The 26,075-nt window shown below is 31.5% G+C and overlaps 1 protein-coding gene across 1 annotated transcript; it reads right to left on the bottom strand.

Moving 5' to 3' along the window:
- Positions 1-3,122: 3,122 nt before the first annotated feature.
- Positions 3,123-7,409, bottom strand: LOC108469468 (nitrate reductase [NADH]-like). The gene is given in 5 exon segments (XM_053018434.1): positions 3,123-4,570; positions 5,373-5,605; positions 5,913-6,053; positions 6,127-6,255; positions 6,258-7,409. Coding segments are annotated over 5 exon segments (2,661 nt in total). The 5' UTR covers positions 7,114-7,409; the 3' UTR covers positions 3,123-3,268.
- Positions 7,410-26,075: the final 18,666 nt, after the last annotated feature.

Raw genomic sequence — 26,075 nt, 5'->3', positions numbered from 1 at the left:
AAAGAAGAGAGAAGGGAGGGGGGAAAGGAAATCCGGCCAAGGGGGGGCCGGTCACCGGTCGATCGTCGGTCGCCGCCCGTCGTCGGCCACCGCCCACGGTGGCCGGAAAAGGTAAATTTTTTTTAACAATATATGTATATATAAAGAAAGAAAAAAAACAACACAAAAAAGAAAAAAAAGATTCGAAAGAAGAGGAAAAAAGAAAAAGATGCAACATTTTTATTGATGTTTCTTTTGTGTTCAAAATTTGAAGGAATTTTTGTGTTTTTTTTCAATCTTTGTAAAATCCTCCTCCTTTTTTTTTTACATGATTTTGAATGGCTTTTTATAGCCATCTTTTACATGATTTTCTTTTTTTTTTCTATTTTGTAGGTGGTGGTGGTAGACAATGGGAGGAAAAATGGGGCAAGTGGGAAAGTGGTTAGGTGGCTAGGTTTTTTTATCTTTTTTTGTTAGGTTTTTCTTTTTTCTTCTTTTTTTTTTTTTGGGTTAGGTTTTTTTGGGGTAGGTTTTTCTTTTTCTTTTTTTTTCTTTGTTTTTTTTTGGGTTAGGTTTTTTTTTGGGGGGCTTAATGGGCTTTTGAATTGGGTTTGGGTAGATGTAAATGGGTCATGGGTTAAGGGTTTTAGTGGGTTTAGAGGTTTGGTTGGGTTTTCATATAATTGAGCCCGGGCAATTTGGGCTTCTACAATAACATAGAAGGAACATGAAATATATTAAATTGCATGTGTGAATGGTTGTATGGTGTATATGTGATTGTAGTTATTCCGATAACAGTTGTGGCATCCTATAGCTCGGACTAGGCGACTAGGTCAAGTATGGAGTGTTTCAATTTGGAAAAGAAAGAGGTTGAGATGATCAGAGATATCAAAAAATGGAGTTTAGCGGGTAGCATCAATTTTGAGCTTGATAAGGTATGCATTCTCTTAAGTTCCATCTTACAAAGGAATATTTATGCTTGAATGTTTATGAAAATGTCTAATACCTTTATTGAGTGTTTTAGAAGTAACAAAATGGCGTAGGATTTGTGTGTGGCTAATGAGTTGAATGTATTTGAGAAATGAAATCATTAACAAGTATGTGAATTAAACTAGTAGACATGGAAATGAGAACTATTATAATTGTTATAATGTAAGTGTGTGTGTGTGTGTGATATTTATATATATGAAATGATAATTGGTTGAGAAAATAATTAAAGTATTGGATCTAACTTGAAATGTGAAAGGGTATGAATTTTCATTGAGCTTATACTACATTTAAGCTTAAATTAATATGAGTTATGAAAATCTTAAATAGAAAGGTTTAATGGAAAAAGGGTGAACTTTAAAATTTAATTTATAAGCGAGGTGGCTAAAGGAGAGGTTAGATATGTATTTTGACATGGTTTGAATTGATTAAGAAGAGGAAAAGTAGGAAACATTGTCTTGAATTTTGACTTACTAAGAATTGAAAGTAAATCTCATAAAAAGAAAATAAAGGATTTGTGGCAAATGATAATAAATTTAAACTTTTAAACGAGTGAATGATGATGTTGGTAATTAATTTTTATAAGAGTGACTATTTGGTATAATTATGTTTAGTTAGGGTAACATAAGTCGGTTGTAATTCAATAATAGTGGCACAACTTTAAAATTTTACCATAGAAATAATGTTAGAAGTAGAGCATGTATTAAAAAGCTTATTGAGCCTAGTTTTTAACGGAACAAACAGTAGTGGTGCAATTTTAAAATTTTATCAAAATTTGTAAAGATCATGTTAGAAGTAGAGGTGAGCATGGGCTGGACCGGACTCAACTAAAAATTTAGGCCCGTTTGCTAGGCCTGGGCTCTACTCGGCCCGAAAAATGAGCCTAAAATTTTGCCCAAACCCGACCCAAATAAAAATGCTAAAACCCGGGCCTGACCCGGCCCGCCCATATTAATTTTTATATAATTTTAAAAATATATAATACATCAAAAATATTAAAAACATCAAAATAAGTATTTCCCAACAAATTGAAAATAAATTTTAAAATATATATATACTTAAATAACACTAAGATAGATGTAACTTAGCAAACAAATGTCTCTAAAATAATAACAAAATTAACAAATATCTTTAAAATAATAACAAAATTAACAATAAAAGAAATTTTATACAATATCCAAACAATAACAACAAAATAGTAGCAACATAATAGTAAAATGGTAGAAAAAAAGGGAGAAAACAACAAGAAAATAGCATTTAAAAAAACAGATTTTTTTGTCCTTTAGCGGATTCGAGCCAGGCCGGGTCAGGCTCGGGCCAAAAAATATCATACCTGAAGCCCTGCCCATTTTTTAAATAGGCCTTATTTTTTTGTCCAAACCCATTTTTCGGGCCTATATTTTTACCCAAAACCTTCCACATTTTGGGCGGGCCTTCGGGCTGGGCCAGGTAGCCCGGGCCATGATCAAGTCTAGTTAGAATTAGAGCCTGACATGGTTAAAATTTTTATTGAGTCTAGGTTTTAATGGAGGAAACGAAAATTATTTTGAATTTGACATTGAGAAATAAAAATATTTTACTGAAAGTAGCTCAAAACTTCTTAATAACAATCTTGTTTTGACTTGGAAAAATTAATACACTTTTTTGTACTTGCTATTAAATTTTAAATTTTGTAAGGGAAAAAGGTTACTGAATCTAGTTTTTAAAAAATTGATCTTGATTTTGCATAAATAACTATTTTTCTAACTAGTTTTTAAGAAATTTGTACTAATTTTTTTTTATATATTAACCATTGTTTTAAAAAAAAAACTATGAAATATGGTGTGATTGTTGCTCACCTCATTATTTAATTATGTGGTCGAGGATTCAATCCCCACTCATGGAAATGAAACACATTTAATCGCCAACAATTTATCTTTTTGAAGAGCACCTACAATAAGAGAACGAGTTATTATTGTCAACTATGGATATATTGATTACAATAAAAAAATAAAAAAAATTATACATTTAACCTGTTCACACGAGGTAAAGAAAAAACTAGTTGACGCTGTAAAGTAATTAGTACTCAAATATTGGATATTGGGTTAGACATTTTGGCCAAGATTTTGGAATTTTTTGGAAACTATATTTATATATAGAACTTGAAACAAGTAGACTTGTTTTTCCTTCTCTCAAACAACACCACCTTTGATTTCTCTCTGTACATCATTTTCCCAACAACCTTATTAATCTAAGGGAAAATTTGATAAGAATACAAGACAAAGAACAGTGACTAAAACCATTAAAAATCTCTCAATTTCCTTTAAAATATTAACAAAGAATCCTTAATGTCATAGTTCATCTTCTCTAAGTTCTGCTGCACGGTGAACTGGATCATCTGTGGTGGCCCACAAGCCAACGCGAGAGTGTTGCTGGAGCCCTCTGGGATGTGATCCCTCAGCTCACTATCCGAGATGAAACCTGTGCTATATTGCCCTCCTTCCCTTATAGATTCTTGCACGAGATACTTCACGTACCATACTTTCAACTGATCATGCTTCTTAGCCCAATCGTCGAGCTCGTCTTTCAGCAAAATGTTGTCCTCAGTTCGGTTCGCGTACACCATATACATCTCGGTCTCGTCCTTGGGGTCCTTTAAAATAGCTTGGATGACTTGATAAATTGGGGTGATCCCCGTCCCACCGGCAAACATTGCTAGTTTCTTGGCAAACTTAGGTTTGCCGTGAACCAAAAAGTTGCCTCGACCGGTATATTGGATGTGACCCATAGGACCCTTCACCTCTAGTGATGAACCCAGTGGGAGAGAGTCCAAATATTGTGACATGAGCCCGCCGTTAGGGAATTTCGGATGTACCCCTTTGAAGTAAATCTTGACAAGTAGATCAAAGTGGCCAACTTCATCAATGCTGCTGGTTGGGGTGTAGGCTCTCATGCAAAGCTTATCATCAATGGTGGCACACAAAAATATGTGCATCCCTACGGGTAACCCGAGCACTTGATCTTCCGACGGCAACGCGAATTGGAACCGACGAACATCGTCAGAGATGGATGTTTTATCGACAAGTTTGCATGGGATTTTCTCAGGTGGAACAAGCGCCACGGGTCTTGTGGCTGCAACTTCTTTAATGGGACCTAAAAAGCTAATGTTCGATGCTCTATGCACGGAAGTATTAGGCGAGGACGCCGCCGAGTCGGAAACATAACCCGTCGTGATCAGCTCACCAATTCGATAATCTTCTAGCATATTCTTGGCTTTGTCAGAGTGAATGGTGTCGAACTCGTCAGTGCAGTCGGTTCCGGCGTTGATAAGAATACTGCTCATGCCACCAGGGTGATCCTTGAGGAAACGAGTGCAATCATAGATGTGACTACGGACGACGATCCAAGCGGAATCAACAGAGTTGTGTTTCTTCACCTTAGACATCGAAATTCTGGTGGCAGTGTTCATGAAAGGAGTAGAGACACTCCTCTTTATGGTCGGGTTTTCCGGGTGTCGTTCCTCAGCCATCCATCCACCAGATTGGTTGCCTGGCAAAGTCGGATGCTCGAAAACCATCCCGTTTTCACTTGCTTTTACACGGAACCAGCAGTTGTTCATCATTCCCTATTACATATGATTAAACCCATTAACTCCATTAGCGGGGATAGACAACAAGAATTTTATTTTTGGCATAAACACAAATTTTAGTTCGTATTTTGTCAGTTTTTTTATCACTCTGTTATTAAATTTTTAAAACTTAGATCAAATTTCTTTCTTTTAAACAAAAAACTATTGCTTTCTTTTTTTAAAAAAAAAAAACTATTTAAATCAGGGATTTAAATTGCTGTTACGGTCGCGTTTTTGGTCACGTTCGTTTATCGCAGTTGTAGATATAACGGATGGTATTGGTGTCACTGTGAGTATCACAGTTGTAAATTTTTTTTAAAATTTACACAACTAATAACTAATAACAAAGTAAAAAAATAAATATCAACGGAAATAGTGAAAAAGTAACGGAAATAGCGGCCCATTATTTCTGCAATTGGCCGTTACCCGTTAAATTACTGCTGCAATCCACCGCTATTGGTGTGACTCCGCTTCGCACCGCTATTTTTAACAGTAGCAATTTCGGACGGCGACGCTACCACTATATAGCGGTCGCTATTCCGCTACCGACTGCTATTTTAATCCCTGATCTAAATTATTAAATTTTGAATTATATTGACGTGAATAATATAATTTATAAAAATTAAAAAAAATATTTAAAAATTCAACAAATTTATAAAATTTCTAAAAGAAAAATACTCATCCTGTTTAAACTGAAATATCTGTTAGCACGTGTAGTGTAGTGTAGTGTAGTTATTAGTTAAATTTTCCTAAAAACAAAAACAATTTAACAAAGTGTAGTGTAGGTACTTTTATTTACCAAAAGATTCCAAATGAGCTTTTCGGGCTGGGTGTTAAAGGTCTCGTCCCAGGCTCGCACCGCTATCTCTTTGGCTCCCAAAAGGTCAAGCACTTCAACATCAAGTGACCAGAAGCACCAGCACCAGAATTTACCGTATTTGTTTGGCTTTTCAGCGTGGTCCACCGTGCAAACCTGCCAGGTTTCACCACCGTCCATTGTTACCTCCACACGTTTTACTTTTTTCCCACCACCTGTTATCACCAAAATAAAACAACAAAAATAGAATATAAAAGCCTTATTCTCATTTCCCTAAACTTGCAGTCACTACACAAATTTCCAAAGGTATTGATCAAATCATTTTTCTTTTTTAATTACTGAAAATATATATGTCGAGAGTCATTTATTACAAGACAACCTTAAATCTAGTCCAGTTTTTCAGAGGAGCATGGACCTTAGTTAAAAGCAAACCATGCGGAGACTTTTGGAATCCAATAGGAAGAAAAAGACCAAAAGATTCACTTTTGTAAAACAAAGTTTTTTTTTTTTTTTAAAACTCACCCGAATATGCATAGCCCCTCAATGTGTACGGCCTCCGAGTTGTCCACGAGTTGATTGGCAAGATCTCTTTATGACAAGGCCTCATTATCACCGAGTTGATGTTTAGCTCATCGATGGCGCATTCCGGATTATACCACCAACCTGCAAACATTACATCTTCATGCTTCATTATCAAAACACTGTCATCGAGTTTCTTATGCAAAATAAAACATACCTTCAGCGTTGGCTAGCTGTAAATCAACATGGGAAGGAAAGACCTTGTTATCTCTATAGTAATAAAAACTATCGGATTCTTTCGTTGTAACGATGATTCGTTTCAACCGTTTCAACCATTTCACCATCTACCGCCGTTGAACCCTGGTATGATGATCCGAACAGGGAAGCCATGGTCCGGGGTTAAAAGTTTGCCGTTTTGCATGTAAGCTAAGATAATATCCCGAGATGGGTCCATGGCGATCTCCTTCTTGATGCTGGTTCCGTACTTGCAACCGCCGCCGCCAGGCAAATGCTCAGCCCCTTCGAAACACACATTGAGGGCGCCATGTTTCTTGCTATAGATCCCACATCGTTTGAGCATGTCACACAATGGTACACCCCTCCACAGCGAAGTTGAAATCCCCGCAGCTCCCCAGTTGAAACCCACCGTTGGTTTGATCATGTTTTGTTCTTTACGACGGTTCGCGGTGCAAACCAAGGTAACCGGGAACTCACGGCTTTGAAACTCGTTCACCAATTGGTCCATGGTCAACTTTATCGGCCTTTTAACTAAACCGGTTATTTCAACGGTCCAGTCATCCCAGGAAGCTTTGGGGACCGCACCGTGGTTACGAATGTTGTGAAGAGGAACCGGAGTGATGAAACCATGCTGCGTGAGGCGGTTCAAAGGGGGTTCAGAGTTGAAAGGGTGTTTCCCTGTAAGACGGACCAGGGAAGGGTTCCGCTCGATCCAATTATCAGCGGTTGCTTCGTCTCGAGGGTCAAAGATCGACGGATCAACCTCGCTGTTGGATTTGATGATCGTGGCTTTGTAATTTTCGATCACGTTATCTTCATCTTCGCTGGAGGATTCATAATCATGGTCGACGAAAACACGGTGCATATGGCGATGGGTATGGGTTGGATGGGGCTTCAAGGGAGTGTAAACGCCGTTCAAAGCTGGTTCAAGCCCCGTGAATTGTCGATTACCGACCGAAGCCGCCATAACTGTGAAGATTATTATTTACTTCTAAACGAGAAAGAAAATTCTCTCTTTCTTTTTTCCTTTTTCACTCGATTTTCTTTTTGTTTCATTGACAAAATGAAGAAACTGGAGGGGGGTGAAAGCGTTTATATAGACTCGTGGAAGCCATAAACAAATCTGGAAAATTGACAATGGAAGTATTTCCAGGAATATGTGAAGGAAAAAAGAAGAAGAAATTGGTGTGTGGAGGGAAAAACATCAATGTTATTTAGGCTCATAATTTCGAAAACTAAACAAAAAATATGGTGATCATTAATAAGCATAAAAAGAGAAGATTCCGCTCAATCGATGTTTATGGGTATAGGCTAAAGATTGGTGTCTTAAAGATGTGGGTACTAGTTATGATCACCGGGGTAGATACTTCCGATTTAATCATGAGTTTAATTCAATATTTTGATTTTGGAGTTTTTTTTGTATTTAATTTTTTTTAAAATTTGTTTCCTAAACTATCCATCTGTTATTATTTTAATCCAAAAATTAATTGACATTAATAAAAAAATACCATACAATGGGCTTTATATCTTGTACATATTAATCTTACGAAAATTTATAAATATTAATAATGTATTAATATAATTGTAAATTATATTCTTAATGATAATTATGTCATGTTCTTAGTATGTGAATTAGTGATTATTATGTCACACTTTAAATAAATTTGTCAAGTAACATATTTCAATTAATATAAAGTTGCATAATAAATCATTCTACACAAGTAAATTGAAAATAAATTAAGAGTACATAAATATTCAAGAAATAGATACATGTGAAAAATGAGGTAATTTTTGAGTAAGCATGTGGCGAAGGGAGTAATTTTTTAGCAAGCATGATGAGATATGTCATTTCACATATCTCAATCCCAAATTAGTTTGTGAAAAAAGTCATCCATCCCTGTAATTTTTTGTTTTTGTGGTTTTAGCTCAGAAGCTCCTGCAAACCTTCATTAATCAAACACTATAATTAGAGGGTTTGACTATCGATCCTCCACTTGTGCCCAAATAAGTTAAAAAAGACCAAAAACTCTATTTACCAAACACTCCATATATATATATATATATATATATATATTCATTTTTATTATTTATCTATATTTTTCTAAAATTCTATATATTTTCCATTTTCATAAATTTTAAGGTTTATATATTTAATAAAAGAAAATTTATATATTTTATAAGAGAATGTCATATGACTCTTTTCAATTGGCCAAAACATGTCATGTGGCGCTTTTTCATTGGCTAAAGTTGTCAAATAAATTTTTTATCGTGTGTTACAAAATAGATTAAAAACATAAGAACTACATACTTTAGGTACCAAATTACACCAAAAAAAAGTAGTTACCAAAATGAGAAAATGTGTATACCTTAAAGGTCAAATCGTGAATTAAGCTAAATTTAGATACTAAAATGAGAAAATGTGTATACTTTAAAGGTCAAATCATGAATTAAGCTAAATTTAATTAATAAAAAAATATTTTTTAATTAATTTGTTTCTCAAGTTTTCTCTTCCTCTCTCTCTCTCCTCTCCTCAATCTTCTTATCTACTCAATGTTTCTTCCCAATACAAACAACCATGGCTAAAATATTTCTCTCGATTACCACATGCATATTCATATCATAATTATTATCACTATGCACCCAAAAAAAAAAAAAGACACAAAAAATCATCAACTAAAATTTCAATCAAAGCAAGAATTATTTTTTTGGGATATTGTTTGGTTAATCTAAACGGTGAAAGAGAAGTTTATAAAGATGGGAAGAATATACTAAAATTTGAAGATAATTTGATCGTGAAAAGCACCTAGATTTAGTGTTGAACTTTTGAGATTTATTTGTAGATTTACAAAAATCTAGTGTTCTTTTGAAAAATAATAAATGTTAGAAATGAAAAGAGGGGATCACAAACAAGATAATGATGAAATTTGGACTCAGACGACTGCCAGTGAGCGGTGGTTGGCAATGACTGTTGACACTAGAATCTAAAAATTTATTGAGTTTAGTTTGTGTTTTAGTTTGAAATTTTAACAGAAAGATTATTTGAAATTTAAATTAATTAAAGTAAATATTATTAAAAATAATAATTGAAGGAGATTTTAAACTATTTAACAACCTAACTCTTCTCTTTTCTCACATGAAGAAAATGATCAACATGATTAAGAACACCCAAAAATTTGTTACGTTTTTTTTGGTTAAAAACATTTAATTATTTTATGGAATTAATGATTTTTATTTTATAATTTATAATTTTATACTTTATTTTTATTTTTATTTTTAAAATTGATATATGAAGATATGATACAAATATATTTTTAATTAAAATGCTATGCGGTAAGTTTTTCTTGGCCATTTTTTTAAACGAGGTTAAAAAAGTTGTCCCAAAATATATAATGGAATGATACTAGTAACATCCTCATACCAAACCTGATGTCAGGTCTAGGTGTCGGGATGTCACATTCGTTGTCGAATCAATTATAGAAATTTTAGATTGATTTATCATATTATTTTATTATTAAATCTTATTTTACTCATTTTAGTAGTAATTAAATTTATGACATAATTATCTATGAGTTAAAGAGCCCATTAAAACATGATATTCAATCAAATATAATAAAATTTATAAAATTAACACAATTATTAAAGTTTTACAAATAAGTCCATTGGAGGACTTGCACTTTCTAAAGTAGTTTACTCACTTTATGTATATTTCTAAATCGTGTCAATTAATTTAATTCTTCATAAAATTTTAACCAAGATTCCAAAATCACATCAATTAACAATTATTCACTTATTATTTGATCAATTCGCTTAAACATTCTCACATGTATTAATCATTCCATCATTTATAACTATTTTGTAACATTTCAAATTCATCTACTATTTTTCCCTCTCCTCCATATCCTTTATGTACATTTGTTATAATATTTAGCTTTTAGTATGACATGCTTATATGTAACATTAACTATAATTTCATTATTTACTTATGTGTTCATATCAAAGCTGTCAATTTGTGCCATGGTCACTAAATTATTTATATCTTGAACTAAAGAATTTGAATTTAGGATCTGCTTGTATTTGAAATTAGAAATTTCCACATAAGCCAATTAATACAGTAAATTCTTTAATTTCTCCCTATTCTACTGCTAGACATTTCTATCCTTCTTCACTGAAAATTATTATCTTTCAAGACAAAACTCATATTATGTTTTCGTTTGTTTTCCTTGAAAATAGACTCACTAATATTTTATTAATATAAATTTCATATCTTAAATTTTTTGTACAATTTATAGTGATTTTTAAAGTTAAAAACAATTCTAACATTATCTCATAAAATTATATACATCATAATCTACAATTCCATTACTTACACTGTTTCTTCTATGCAAAACTAACCTCAATAGGCTTTAATTTAATATTTTATTCAACATCTAATTCAATTTTTACAATTTTGATGAATTTTAAAAGTTCAGTTACTTTTATTGTCCAAAAACTCTTTTAGTAGAAATGTTTTTTTCCCATGGTTCTTTTCACTAACTTTCATCTAATCACATATATTTATTATACTTTTATTTACCATCAAAATAATCACTTATTTTTATATGTTGATAACATATTCATTTCTTTACCTTAATATTTATCATAATTATAAATCATATTCACTCACTTAAAAACTTGGTGTATCTTTATGTCATACTTCATCAATACTTTTTTTCTCTATTGTATAAAATAAAATAAACATATTATCTCTAGTGAACTTAACTCATTGGAATACAAGTAAGGTTAATTTGAAATCTTACATCTTTTGACAAGAATATCTTCTCTTTTGCTTCTCTTCCATTTCTTTCTCAACTTCATCATATCCTCTTTCTTCACTTCCATCTAGAGGTGATCATGGGCCGGGCCGGGTTCGGGCCGGGCCCAAATAAAATTTTAGGCCCGTCTACTAGGCCCGGGCCCGGCCCGGCCCGAAATATGGGCCTAAAATTTTGCCCAAGCCCGGCCCGAATAAAATTACTAAGCCCGAGCCCGGCCTGGCCCGGCCCATATTAATTTTTTTTCTTATTTTATTAAATAAAAAATTTAAAATATAATAAATCAAATATATTTAAAAATATTAAAATAAATATTAAAATAAATAAAATAATACTAAAATAATTCTTAAAACAATACACAAATTAACAATATAATAAAAATAGTTATATTAAAATTTAAAATAATTAAAATAAAATAAAAAATTATATATTAATATATAATTGGTCGGGTTGGGCAGGCTCGGCCAAAAACTCTTACTTGAGGTCTGCCCGTTTTTTAAACAGGCCTCGTTTTTTGCCCAAGCCCATTTTTCGGCCTATATTTTACCCAAATCCTCCCATTTTTCTAAGCGGGCCTTGGTAGGCCAGTCACCGCCAACCCATGATCAGCTCTACTTCCATCTACTAGTTTATTGCTTCTAAGTTGATGAACATACTCTCTAAGATCTTTACTACCATTTTCCTTTTTATGCTCATAGAAATTCTCATGATTTTGGGATGAAATAGTGGAATTGAATAAGGATGAAGAAAATTTTCATCTTTCCTTCATTTTATAACACCATTTTATTATTAAAATATTATCAAAATATCTAATTTATTTATTATTAATATATTATTTAAAATATCACCAACATCATGTTTACAATTCAATGACCTATATTTTATATTTCAAGCTAAACAAATCTAATTGTTATAATCCATCCATATATTCAATGACATTTTGGTAATTTTACTCAAAATTATTTATTTATTATTATTTTGATTAAATGACCATTTGCCCTGGACAAATTTTATATTTCCATTTATGTCCTCTTCACTTCTAGTTATTTATACTTTTAGTCTTTCAACTTTTAAATTTACACTTTAACCTCTCAACTTTTGAATATTCACACTTTGACCCATCACTTTTCACTTTTTCACAATCTAGTCAATACCTCAAATTTATATCTCACAATATAATACTATATTATTATTATTATTATTATTATTATTATTATTATTATTAGACCTTCTCCATTATCCAATACCTTCCTGTACTAACATTGATGTACTTTATTTTATTTACTCGATAATTCAATCATACAATTTCTGAATATAACACTTTACAAAATTTAGGATGATGATTCTAGGGGCACTACAGTACTTTAGTACCAAAGGAGGATAAAAAAAATTTAAGTATCAAAGTGGGAAAACGAGTATACTTCGAAGGTCTAATTGTGAATTAAGACTTAATAATAAATAAATAAATATTGTCAATAACAAAAGATTGAAAGAAATGAAAGTTCAATTTTGAATTGTTATTGTTATGAGTGCTTTACTTGAATTATATCTTTGACTCAAACAAGTAAAATGGATGAGAATACTTTTGATTATTTTAAAAATATATTGTTTAATTATAATTTATTTTTGTACTTGAAAAATAAGTATTAAAAATTAGGCAACAATACTTACTTTTTATACTTAAATAAATCTAAAATAATCTCATAAATAATTTTTATTTTATTTTTCATGTCTGCTTACGGTTTATAATTAAGGCTTGTGGTTACCCCTCCTAACAATCTCGTCTTCAAAATTAAAATGTAGATTCTCTCATTTAGAGTACATTGTATGTGACTAATACACCAAACTCCTGTCGATAATTTTAGAGTAATTTTAATTATGGATTTCTTCATATATTAAACATGCTTAGACGCAATATAGAATGTAAGTTAAATATGTAATAATATTTTTACTTTGATTGTAATTTTAAAGTTTAAAATTTTAATCGTTTTCTTTAGTTATAAGATATTATTTTAAAACATTATTTTTATTGAATATAGAAACAAAAGTAATGAATTAACCATAATTAACTAAAAAATTATATTAATTTATCAAGGAGGACACAAGTTTGAACTTTATAGATGACATTGTTGAGAGGAGTGGTGGCCCCGAACTTGAACATGAAATATATAGACATGAAAATATCAAAAAATTATAATATATCAATTTTTCAATTTTTACAAATGCTAGAAATTTTTATTAGCATTATATTCAATAATCAAAATAATTGACATGTATATAAATCATTAATTAGTTATTATTTTGAATGATGTTACTTTGCATTAATTATGTTTAATAGACATGAAGTTGCCTTACTCCTGAACAAGAAGAAGACCAAATTATCACTATGTAAAAAATGCCCTAATACGACACTTTTTTTTACCTAAGACGACGCAAAAAATGTTGGCATAGGCTTCGCGACGCTTCTCCCGACGCTTCCAAAAAGGTTGTAAATAGTGCAGTTGGTATAGGCTTCGCGACACTTTTGAAAAAGCGTCGGTATAAGTCAACATAAGCCGACGCTTATTGAAAAGTTGCGAAAGTCTTAGTCAATGCCGACCTTTAAAATGGGTTGGTATAGACCTAGTCAAGACCAACCTTTGAAAAATGTTGTTATAAACCTGTATAAGGCAACTATAAAAAGGTTGGTATAGTTCTTGTCTAAGGCAACTTTTAAGAATAGTTGGGATAGATCCGTCTATGGCAACCTTTAAAAGGTTGGGATAGGCCTTGTCTAAAGCAACCCTTAAAAAAAAATTGGTATAAACCTTATCTAAAGCAACTTTTTAAAAAAGTTGGGATAGATCTTGTCTAAGGCAACCTTTAGGAAAGGTTGGGATAGACATATTTAAGGCAACCTTTTAAAAATGTTAGAATAGACATTGTCTAAGGCAACCTTAAAAAAAGGTTGGGATATACTTGTTTAAAGCAACGTTAAAAAGGTTGCGATAGATTCTTCTAAGGTAACCTTAAAAACGTTGGTATTTATCTTATCTAAGGCGACTTTTAGCAAAGGTTGGGATTGACCTATCTAAGACAACGTTAAAAATGCTGAAATAGACCTGTTTACAGCAAACCTAAAAAGGTTGGGATAGACCTTTTCCAATGCAACTTGAAAATGTTGGAATAGATCTTTGCCTCATGTATGATTATTTTTTACGACGTTTTCCCTGATTTTTAAGAGCCTATTTTGGTGAAATATGAGCAAATTTGTATGTATTGGGTGTGGAAAAGTTTGAGTCAATAATAATTGAACAATTAATTAACATAAAATGATCATATAAATACAAAATTATCATTGAATAATGCAGTTAGTAATTTATATACAAAATCCTAATAGAAGTTGTCAACATGTTGCGAACATATTCTCAACCTATTTCACATGACATCAAAAATTATACAAAATCCTAATAAAAGCAAATCAATAGGTCGCAACATGTTGTCAACTTGATTCGATGACACCAAAAATTATGAGACAATTGCATTCATCAACCACTATAACGTGTATATATATATATATATATATATATATATATATATATATATACATAATATGCAATAAGCCTCATTCATCATCATCCGAACTGAAGGCTTTATCATCAAGTCCGCTACTTTGAAATTCAACTGCAAAAAAATAGCAATGTAAATTTTCTATTTATACAAGTTAGATGAGAAACAACATGAACACATGAGAATAATATTTTAATATTAACCAAATAACCATAAATTGAAGCTAAATAAAGAGTTTTCATCACTACATCCACTAATTATTAGTTGAGCAAGCAATGAAGACATCAAATAAGAACATAGCATTCAATTACAACAATCAATGTCTATTAAACCATTAACAAACTTATTGACAATTTAGTTATAAAATAGTCACCTTAATTACTATGCTTATTATGAAAACCCTTGTACTTACTTGACATTCCCTTTGCCATGCACTCATCGATGAGAGCCTTATACTTTTTGTCACGAGCATCCAACATTTCCATGAACTTTACCTCTTGAATTTCAGTTAATTTCATAAATCTTTCTTTTGCCTCAGCTATCAAATGAGCTTCTCACTCTGCAGCCTCCATACGAAATCGAGATTCTGCTTCCTCGAGTAGAGTTTTCTCTCGAACTGCTTGTTCAGCTTGAATTATTTGTATTTGTTGGACATGTTTAGCGCTCATCTCTTCAATCATTGTACTGATGGACGATGTAGATTGGCTTCCTCAAGTAACTGACCTATAGCCAAACAACCTGGATTTGGTCATCCCATGTCCATATGCCAACATTTTTCCATCCTTTTCAGGGCCGAACACTTGTGTATAAACCTTGTTTTCTAATTCAGTATTATTTTGAGGTGTGAAAGAACTCTCAGGTGTTGGCATAGAGTCTTTAACCATCTTGCATGCTTCATCCTACAATTATCTTTAATTAAAAAAATCTATTTTGAAAAAAAAAATTGATGTCAAAATAAATATAAATAAATAAATAATACCCATTTGTTTCTTACATAAACTTGTTGTGCTGCCTCACTGCTCAATTTGTCACTCCCATATTTGCGCAAATGTTGAAATCTAAACTGCTCCAAATGCGAGGGTTCACGGCCTTCATTCTTAGCCTATTATACAACAAAACAATAGTTGTTAACATTATTCACCAATGAGCACAGAATAATTAATATAAGTTACATATTTATTAATATGTAATACTTACAAACTGTGCATTGAGGGTTGCATATCCTATACGACCAGTAGTATGTGCATAACGCACCTTTGTTCGGAATTCTTTCGCCTTTTCTGATTGTGCCTATTATTTAAATTAATAAGAAAAAATATGAGAGTAATAGGAAAACTAAGTTTATTATGCCTCATTCAACAAATCATGCATTTATGCACTACTTTGATCATACCGTAAGTGGAAGTAGGAAAAATAGGACATTTAATCTAATAAAAGTGCATACCGCAGCTTGTGGTGTTCCCCATCGCTCCACTAGCCACTTCCATTGATCATTATGCACACCAGAAGGATTGTTTTCGTATATTTCTTGAACCGGTCGACCTTCTTGGACCATCTCTTTGTAGTATCTAGTTTTCAAAGTCAATTTAAACTCCTTCCGAAGTTTTCCAACATGTGAGAGGATGTCCGAGTCCTCCACCTTACCTTGGAGATCAAACTTTTCACGTATAACAAAATAATGTAACAAGTACTCATTACATACAATTTCAAATAATGCAAAATTATTGCAATATATTAAATTAGAAAATGGTTATGTACTACATACATGAACGATTGCCAATATGTTTTCCAACATATATATTTAGGAAGATGTTTCCAATATTTTGTATTCAAAGGACATATGGAACCAGTCCTTGCAATTGTACTGAGAAATTCAACCAATTTGGACGCTTCCTTCCCAATAGGCTGGTCATATTGGTTGGCATCTACTACTATACGAGTTCCATGTTGAAGATTCCATATATCTTTCATGTTTGTAGGCTCTCGCTTTCTCTTAGTACCCTTAGTAGCCTCTGTCAAAAGTAATAATTATATTTTAGATATGAAAATTGAAAAAAAATTATGTATCAATGTGAAAAAATAAATACGATACAGGAGCAAATTGTGTATATGTAAAAAAGAAAAAAACCACTCTTAATTATATAAAAGCATAATAAAAGATTTTATTCATCATAAAAACACATAATACGTTCATGTTATAATTATGCTCTCACCATTTAAACAATATACCTTTTCTTTATTTATTATTCTCTTTATCTACATTTAAACAACTATACCTTTTCTTTTCTTATTTTACCACTGCTTGTAAATTATATCTTATACTTATGCTCTCGCCATCCACCATTCCTCTATTATTTTGGTTCAAAGAAATTTCATTAATTCCACCACCAATGTAGTATTTTAAAATACAAAATTACTCACGTAGCTGATATTACGATGAGGCCAAACTAACAAATAAAAATGTTAGCATTAGACTATAAGGTTTCTAACTCTATATCCGAGAATGTAAAATTCTTCGATACTATAAGTCGTATTTTTTATTTTAATGCAATGGAATTACTTTTACAGTATTATCATTTACATTTCAATTAGAGAAAAGATGAAACGGAGTTTTTGGAAGTTAAAAATGCAACACTAACTGGTCGAACGTGAAGCACAGAGCAAAACATTCAATTGTAAGATGAAACATATAGTTTTAATTGCAAACTAGAAAATTATATACGCATATGTATGTTTGCAAGATCAACTACATTTTATTTTCTTCTATCCTTTATTTGTGTATAAAATAAATCCATTTCAACAGATTACTTTAAAGAAATAAAACTTGAGAGTGAATCGGTTCAAAATACAAGGATAAAGTATTGAACGGATTAGAACATGCAAAAATTGAACTCACTCTGCTTTATATATAATTCATACATCAAATATTAACTAATGCATAGACATCAAAGTATCAAATATTTGTAATATTATCTTATTCTAAATAGCAAATGCTTTAAAAACACTTTAAAAAGTAAAATTACCGACTTAAATTATTATGATTTAAAATTTTGCACTTTCTAGGAAGATAAATGAAGAAAAACAAAAACACTTTTAGTTTAAAGATTGAAATTTTCAAAATTTATAACAGTTTTGCACTTTTGTTATACCTAGGAAAATATATATCAGAATCAAATAAAATTAGTAAAGCTCAAATTTCATTAGATATTTGAATAAAAACAGTAATTGCAAGTAAACTAGAAAACAAAAAAACAAATAGAAAGATCAGTGGGGAAAAAAACCAAACACAAAGTTAAAGCCGAAATTTACCTGTTTCTCTGTATATTGTGAACAAAATGAAAACTAGAAAACAAACAGAAGCCAATGGATGTACCAGCCAGAGTTGCAGGTACTCCCTTTACTGATTGAGTTGGAGTTTCATCTCCCGTGCTTTGACTATCGGTAGCAGCACTTCCCAAGGCATTCGAACCTGTCGAAGAACCCCTCGAAGAGAATCATACACCTTTTAATGTTCACCTTTTGCTAATCATTTTCCTAGAAAACAAACAGGTGATAGTTAACGATAAAGCACCCAGCACAACATTGAAAAGAAAATCATAAGTTTTCAGAATAAGGAAAAACTGGGAAAATATGGATTTTAAACTTCCTACTCCCGGGAAACTTGAAACCTACTGTAAACTGAGCAAGACTTACTTTTTATTTTAGATTTTAGGATTTGTCAAAAGATGGAGAATCTGTACGGCATTCTATTAAAAAAAAAAAAGCAAAAACGGTAAATAAATTTGCATATTTGAAAAAAAAACAGCCCAAAAAAAAAAAACAGCCCAAGGAAATATCCAGCAAAACAACAAAAGGGAAGCAAATATTTGAATATTTACATAAATTTATATTCTATTCAATTTTCAAAATAATAACCAAAAATTAATTTTTATAAATAAATTAAAATTAACAAATAACACATCAAACTTAAACAAATTATAATATGATTAGTAATATGTACCTCACATAAATAAATTAAATTTATACTTTAAAAAATCAAAATACCATATCAAAATTTACTATGTACCCTAGTTGTGAAGTATTTGATTTCTTTAATGTTTCTTTCTTACAAGGAAGAAGATGGCTTTAAGATATTTGATTTATTCGCTTTCTTTATATCAACAACATTTGATGCACATCAATGGGATGTGAACCAAAATTAAATAAATAAATTAGATAAATAACACATCAAAAACTATTGCTAATTTAGTTTATAATATTATATAATACATCATTCTCTATCTCATTAAAGCTTTAATCGTTAGAAACTTTTAGGTGGGTTATGGCCTGAATAATGGAGTCTCATCAAAATCTATACTTGAGTTTTAAAAAGAATCAAAGGCAAGCTAAATCTGCTCAGGGAAGGGAAGAGTTAGACATGCATACACCTACCAAATAGAATATACATATATAATATTTCTTCCTTTTGTATTTGACACTTTAGGAGAAATGAGAAATTTGAAAATTATATTGTTTTATTTTCCTAAGAGAAAATAAGTTAAATTACTGATGTTAAGAAAGTAAATTTAAATTTATTTCCCAAAAACTAAAAGTAGGAATTTTAAAAAGCAATACTTTGAAGCATTATCACGAAGGCCATGTAACCAAATTACGGTTGCTTGGTGCCTACCTTTGGGCCTAACCACATGAGTTCTTCCAGATTCAAGTGCCTCCCTTCTACCACCTGATATTTCTCATAGCACAGTTCAAGTATTAACCATTAAAATGTAACACAAGGAGGAAAAACATGCTTGTGAATTTGTAAAAAATCTAACTTAGTCAATATATATACCAATCCACCATGCATACAATGAAGAGCCGATTAATTCAATTGCGTCAAGAACAATCAAAAAAATTATGCAGACTTGCTAAATCATTATAGAAATTACCCCTATGAGTAAGATGGAGCAAAGCAGATTAACCAGAACCAAGATGAAAGAAGAATGAAACTTTAAAAGTCAACTGTTTTTTTAGAATTAACAGGTTGAATAAAACAGCAAATTGAACTCTAAAAATTTATACATAAAGAAAAATAGAAAAAGGAGAAATAGGGGAAATTCATTCTGCTATACTGCATTAAAAATGTCAATTACACTAAATCTTTGCACTTTAAAACATCATTCCTGTTCAAATTAAAACTAAAATTATTAAGTTACAATATGATTATTACACTGCGGATATTCATCGTCTTCTACAGGGGTTTTCAACGCCTAGATTGAACAAATCTCTTGGCTTTACTCCGATAAAATGGAGCCATCCTTCACTCTTGCCATCCTCAACATAAAATACTTGTTTCGCTTGAGAAGCCAGTATGTACGGATCGTCCGAATCACGATTCCCTATATGGATAAGCTCAGAAAATTTAATCATAATAAAACTATTAGCATCCTTCTTCATACTCCTAAGAGATTTAATATTCACCCAATCACATCTAAGCATAATAACCCAAAACCTTTCATAATAGTTTAGCTCTATAATTTCAATGCAATTGCCATAATAGTTTCTCCCGTTAGCAAAAACTATCATGCCACTGTTTTCAGTCTTACAATGTTGCTCAAGTTTTTTAGTATGGACCCTAAAACCATTAATTATAAGTCCATCATATGTGGAAACCACCTTATGCGGTCCTCGAGCAAGAGCAATTACATCAGCATCAACTTGTTCAACTTCCATATTTGGAATCTAACAATATAGTAGGAAATCAATTAACTCTTATTCTATGATCAAATTTCTACAATGTTCTTTCATTACATAGATATTTGAATAAATTATTTTAATAGTGACAATTTACCTGTTTCGCAAGCCATCTTGGGAACTTTTCAACCAACCATTTGTCCTCTGTGCGTTTACTAATTTGGATGCCACCATAAATAGCTCGCTCAGACTCCAAAAATTCCCAATAATATATTCAGTAATTTGCGAAAAAATGTTGTCAAAATGTATACAAATTATGTGATAACTTTATTTGTCTATTGGTTAAGAAAAAAGAATCGAATGACAGGATTTTTTTCAGGAAACTCACTGACGATATGGTGATAACATATCGCTATGCAATAAAACATAGCGGTTTGCTTGTGCAAGAGATCGCATGTCCAATATCTTTGTGTTCTGGGTGCCAATTGAACGTCCTCCAGAAGAGAAAATGTACCGTTTTTGAATATTTCCATCATTCCTTGGAGGATGAGAAAATATAGTCTCAACATCAGAAAAATAACGGAAGCAAAATGTAAGACATTCTGAAACTATGTACCCTTCAGCAATAAAACCTTCGGGATAAGCTCTACTTTGCACCAAAGCTTTCAATCCCATAAGATACCTACATCACATACATTTATTTTTACATACTTATTATATTCTATATTAAAATAATAAAAATAAAATATTGTGAAATTTTATTGATATATTTCATATACCTTTCAATCGGGTACATCCACCTGTATTGAACAGGTCCACCAAGCTTAGCCTCCATCAAAAAATGAATAATTAAATGAATCATAATTGTGAAAAAACTTGGAGGAAATATTTTCTCTATTTCACAAAGTGTTAATACGACTTGTACTTAAAGTTGATCAACTTCTTGTGGATCAAGACTTTTTGCACATAATCTCTTAAAGAAATCTGATAGATTTGTAATAACACTTAGCACCTTCTTTTCTACAACTCCTCTTAAGCATATAGGAAGAAAATCTTGCATAAGAATGTGACCGTCATGACTTTTAAGGTTGCTCAACTTGTGCTCTTTCAAATTCACGCATCGAGATATGTTTGATGCATAACCATTGGGTACCTTCAAGTTCTTCAAAATGGAAAGAAAAATATCTCTTTCCTTTGATGCAAGAGTGTAACATGCTTGCGGAAGATACTCTTTCCCATTTCTCATTTTTGGATGAAGATAACTTCTAATGCCCATATCTTGTAGGTCCTTGCGTTCCTTGATATTATCTTTACCACCGTGTGAGAGATTAAGAAGGGTGCCAACGATATTGTCACATACGATCTTCTCGATGTGCATGACATCCAAGTTATGTCGAAGTAGATTGTAACGCCAATAAGGCAAGTCGAAAAATATACTCCTCTTCTTCCATAAAGTCCTGTCTTGATTTATAAGATTTGTTTCATCTCTCTCTACCAATTCTTCAAAGTTGTTAACCAAATCACACCCCTCGTCTACATCAAGTTCTATCAACCCTTCATCTAGTTCTTCTCTATCCCTCTTTCGAGATTTTCCGTAAATGAAATTTACACCTTCAACTTCCCTTAAGATATCTTCCCCAGATTGTGGTATAGGAGCTACCCCATACTCTATAGTGCCATCAAATTCACGACTCTATTTTCAAAATGGGTGTTCAGCTGATAACCATCGACGATGACCCATATAACAGAACTTCTGACCATACTGTAGCCATTGAGATTCAGTTTTTTCAGCACATATTGGGCAAGCAACCCGACCTTTTGTACTCCACCCTGAAAGATTGGCGTAAGCTGGGAAATCATTGATTGTCCAAAGAAGACAAGCCCGTAAAGTGAAAGATTCGGAAGCTAATGAATCAGAAGCATCAACTCCTGTCTACAATTGCTTCAACTCTTTAATTAGAGGCTGCATTTAGACATTAATGTCATTGCCAGGTCCTTTTTCATCAGGGATAACCATTAAGAGTATCAGTGATGATTGTTTCATGCATGCCCAAGGTTCTAAATTATAAGGAATAACAAGTACGGGCCATGTACTGTGACTTGTACTCATTGTTCGAAATGGATTGAATCCGTCGCTAGCCAAACCTAGCCTAACATTGCAAGAATCAGATGCAAAATCAGGGAACCTCTTATCAAACGCATCCCAGGCAAAACCATCGGCTAGATGTCTCAATATACCATCTTTGGTTCGTCTTTCTTTATGCCATCTCATGGATTGTGATGTCTTGGAAGATTGAAATAATCTTTTAAGTCTAGGAATCAAAGGAAAGTACCGTAATACCTTGGCAGGCTTAGGACGGCGACAACTACCATCAACTTGTTCATCTGCATCCAACTTATTAGAAGATTGCCACCTTGGGCTTTTACAAACATCAAAACTGATCTTTTTACTAGCATCGCCCCAATATAACATACAATCATTTGGGCATGCATCAATCTTCACGTACCCAAGATTTAGTGCAGAAATCTTATTCTTTGCTTCATAGTATGTAGTCAGGATTGTGTTTCCATCTGGAAATGTCTCATTTAAAAACTCCAATAAGCATGCCAAAGATTTTGCTGACCATCCAAAAAGTGCTTTGAAGTGGTAAAGCCGAAGTAGGAATGAGCGCATGAGAACTTGACAGAACCGGGATACAGTGGAATATCACAATCATCTAAAAGAGTATTTGCTCTTTCTGCAGTCCTTTGGGCCTCATTAACATCATACTCCCGACCATTATTCTGAAACTCGCTTGAAACTCCATCAAAACTCTCATTAAGAGTTGGGATGTTGATACCTAGAGCATTCGTTATGAGATCTCTTAAATCGGCTTCGTTATCTTGTGACAACGTACAAATTGACAGAGAAGTTCTCATGGTTTGGTCGATTTGCACCAATGTTCTTTTAATGGATTCTCCATGAAAAATCCAATGCTTGTATTCTTTTATTATACCATAAAGACGAAGATGCTGACCTACAATATATGGTTCGTGCAATATCCTATTATTGCAACGATGGCACGGACAATATATTTTTCCGTTAGAAAGTGATTTTCCAATTGCAAATGATAGAAATCTTTCTATTCCAGCTAGGTGATTGGTGCTAAATCTTGAAACATCCATCCAACTTTTATCCACCATCTGTTGAAGTAATTAATATTAAAATAGAGTATCTATGAATGCCTAATCATAAGGTTCATGTGTGAAAAGAGATGGGCTTTCTGGTGAACTAACCTAAACTAGAACTACCTAATCAAGAAATAAAATAACAAATTTAAATATTAAAATAAATAAAATTTATCTTTATGACAATTAAATAATATTAAAATTTATGATAAATAATATCTAAATTCCTAAATAAAATAGTCCAAACTACAAAGATAGAAAATTTTAAACCTAAATCTAAAAACGGAAAAAAAAGGAAAAGAAAAGTTTAACTAACCTTTTGTTATATCAAACTATATCTCAATTATAGTAAAAAGTATATGCCATTATTCATGCTTCGGGATCTTTAATTTACCTGAAAATTCAAAAAATAATACCATCAACAACGTAGCTCAAAAAGCATCATATGAGGGAAGCTCAATTAAGAAGGGCAAATATGTTTTATCATTTATTATTTTATGCATAATGTTTTTATCTTGTATTATAAATGATTTACTACTTTTATTTTTATGCTATTAATTGATTATAAAATATTATTATTTATATAAGTTGAAATTTAATTATAAGTTGATAAAATTTTAATTTAAAACATGCATATTAATGAATTAATCAATGATTTCACTTTTTTTGGTACTTCATTAATAAATTAAAAAGCAGCTCTAAACATAACACTACCACCCATATCGACTTTAACAAGCTGGAGCATAAAGCTCGACATAGACAAACATAGTCTTTAGAAGAGTCTCTTACAAAGCAAACTGGGAGTGTTGCCCTTTCTAGCCAGTACATCAAGGAGACTATTTCCCTCCCTAAAATTATAAAGCAATCAACTATTCTGGAAGGTCCCAATAAAGTCTTGCAAACATTCACCAAGGTGTTGCAAAGCAAATTTAAAATATGGGGCATTTTAAGGTTTTTGTTTGGACTCTACAGTTTAGGCAATGGTATTTGTTCGGTTAATGGTGTCTGTACTCTTTTCGGAAAAATATTAATGCTTACTGCCGATGATGCCTCCTGAAGTTGAACATCAGTGGCTCCATTTGGGCCATATACACAATATATATAGTTTTGATTTGCATTTTTAAATATGGTCGTAATTAAAATCCAGTAATCACAATATCTAGTTCCTTTACACTAGCCTGAAGTTTAGTTCAGTTTGCTTAGTATTTGGAAACTATATATAAGGGGATGCAAATGTATGAAAACTATATATCATGCTGAAATCAGACAGAACAAAGGTAATTTCAATCAGATTATTATTGTTTATAATTTTCAATCAATCATCAACACAAACACGCCACAATAGAACTAAATGATGTTTATAATTTTTAATTTGCATTTGTCTATTGAAAATCAAATAACAAATCCCATCTCAAAAGACCACCACAACCAGCAAATACCCATAACATTCTATTTCATCCTTATTCATGCATAACAACAATGTCCTATGTGAAACAAAAATAACACAAAAATCAAGCTTTTTAGGGATACCCATTTCATTTCTCACAATCTTTGACTTTGTTATGCAAAATTAAAAAAAAAAATAAAGACGAATGAATCAACATGAGAAACGGAAAATAATAAAAACAAATAGATCTGGGGTTTTGTGTTAAATATAAAGAAAAGGAAAAAGAAAAACCAAAAGGAAGAAAGAAATACCTGTTAGGAAAGGCGAAGACCATGAAAAGGAGAAGAGGAGCGGAGTAAACTGTGTGAAAGAGATAGAAGCTTAACTTAGTTGTTTGAGAGTGCTTTGGAATGTTTGACTCTGAAACACTATTTTGTTTGAAGTGTTTTCTTTGTATTTCCAGACAAATCAAGTCTCCAAAAACACAACCCTGTCTTTAATTTTGATTTTGCTTACAAATTAAACTTTACTTTATTATTACTTTAGTTTTAATTACATTCTTGATCCTAATTATTATTCTCATTATATCTACTTGTACCGTAACTAAAATAACATTGAATTTACGTACCTAAAATAATTTTTATGTATGTTTGAAACTCAAGACTTCAACAATTTTATTTTTAAAATTTGAATTTATTCACTTTATAAAATATAATATATTTTACTATTACACTCAATACTTTCAAAGTTGTATTTTAAATTTACTTGTTTCAATTTTTTTATAATTTTCATTTAGCCAACCTATTTTAGAAATAGTGACTGACAAATTTCAGAAAAGTAATGTTATTGAAAAAAACTTAATTGTTACTCAAATAACACTATCACATTATTTGTATCTCCTTCTTTTTTTCTCAAACTCATGCTTCTTTAGTGTATTTCACATATCATTTCATTTTATCCATATTATTAAGTCATTAATATTGGAATATAAAACACTATAAATATTATGTTTATTAATTAAATAATCCCCCAAAAAAGAAAGATAAACCCATAATATTTGCAACACTAAAAATTAAAGAAATAAATTAGATATGCATCACATCAAACAAATTCACTAAAATTTTCAATTTACTAATTAATTTTGTTTCTCTAGAGATACATGGGTTAGCAATTTTTTAATTTTAATATATATAAAGTTTATCTATTATCTCTTAAATAATTTAAACTATAATGATAATTTTAATATATTAAAATTATTATTATCTCTTTACAATTATACAAGAAATTATTTAATATATAAATTAAAAACAATCAGTCATATGCTAAAAAATTTAAAATTAT

Source organism: Gossypium arboreum, chromosome 8, assembly GCF_025698485.1.
Source record: "Gossypium arboreum isolate Shixiya-1 chromosome 8, ASM2569848v2, whole genome shotgun sequence".
Taxonomy (NCBI): domain Eukaryota; kingdom Viridiplantae; phylum Streptophyta; class Magnoliopsida; order Malvales; family Malvaceae; genus Gossypium; species Gossypium arboreum.
The sequence above is the reverse complement of the archived record's forward strand: the minus strand, read 5'-3'. Positions and strand labels throughout refer to the sequence as shown.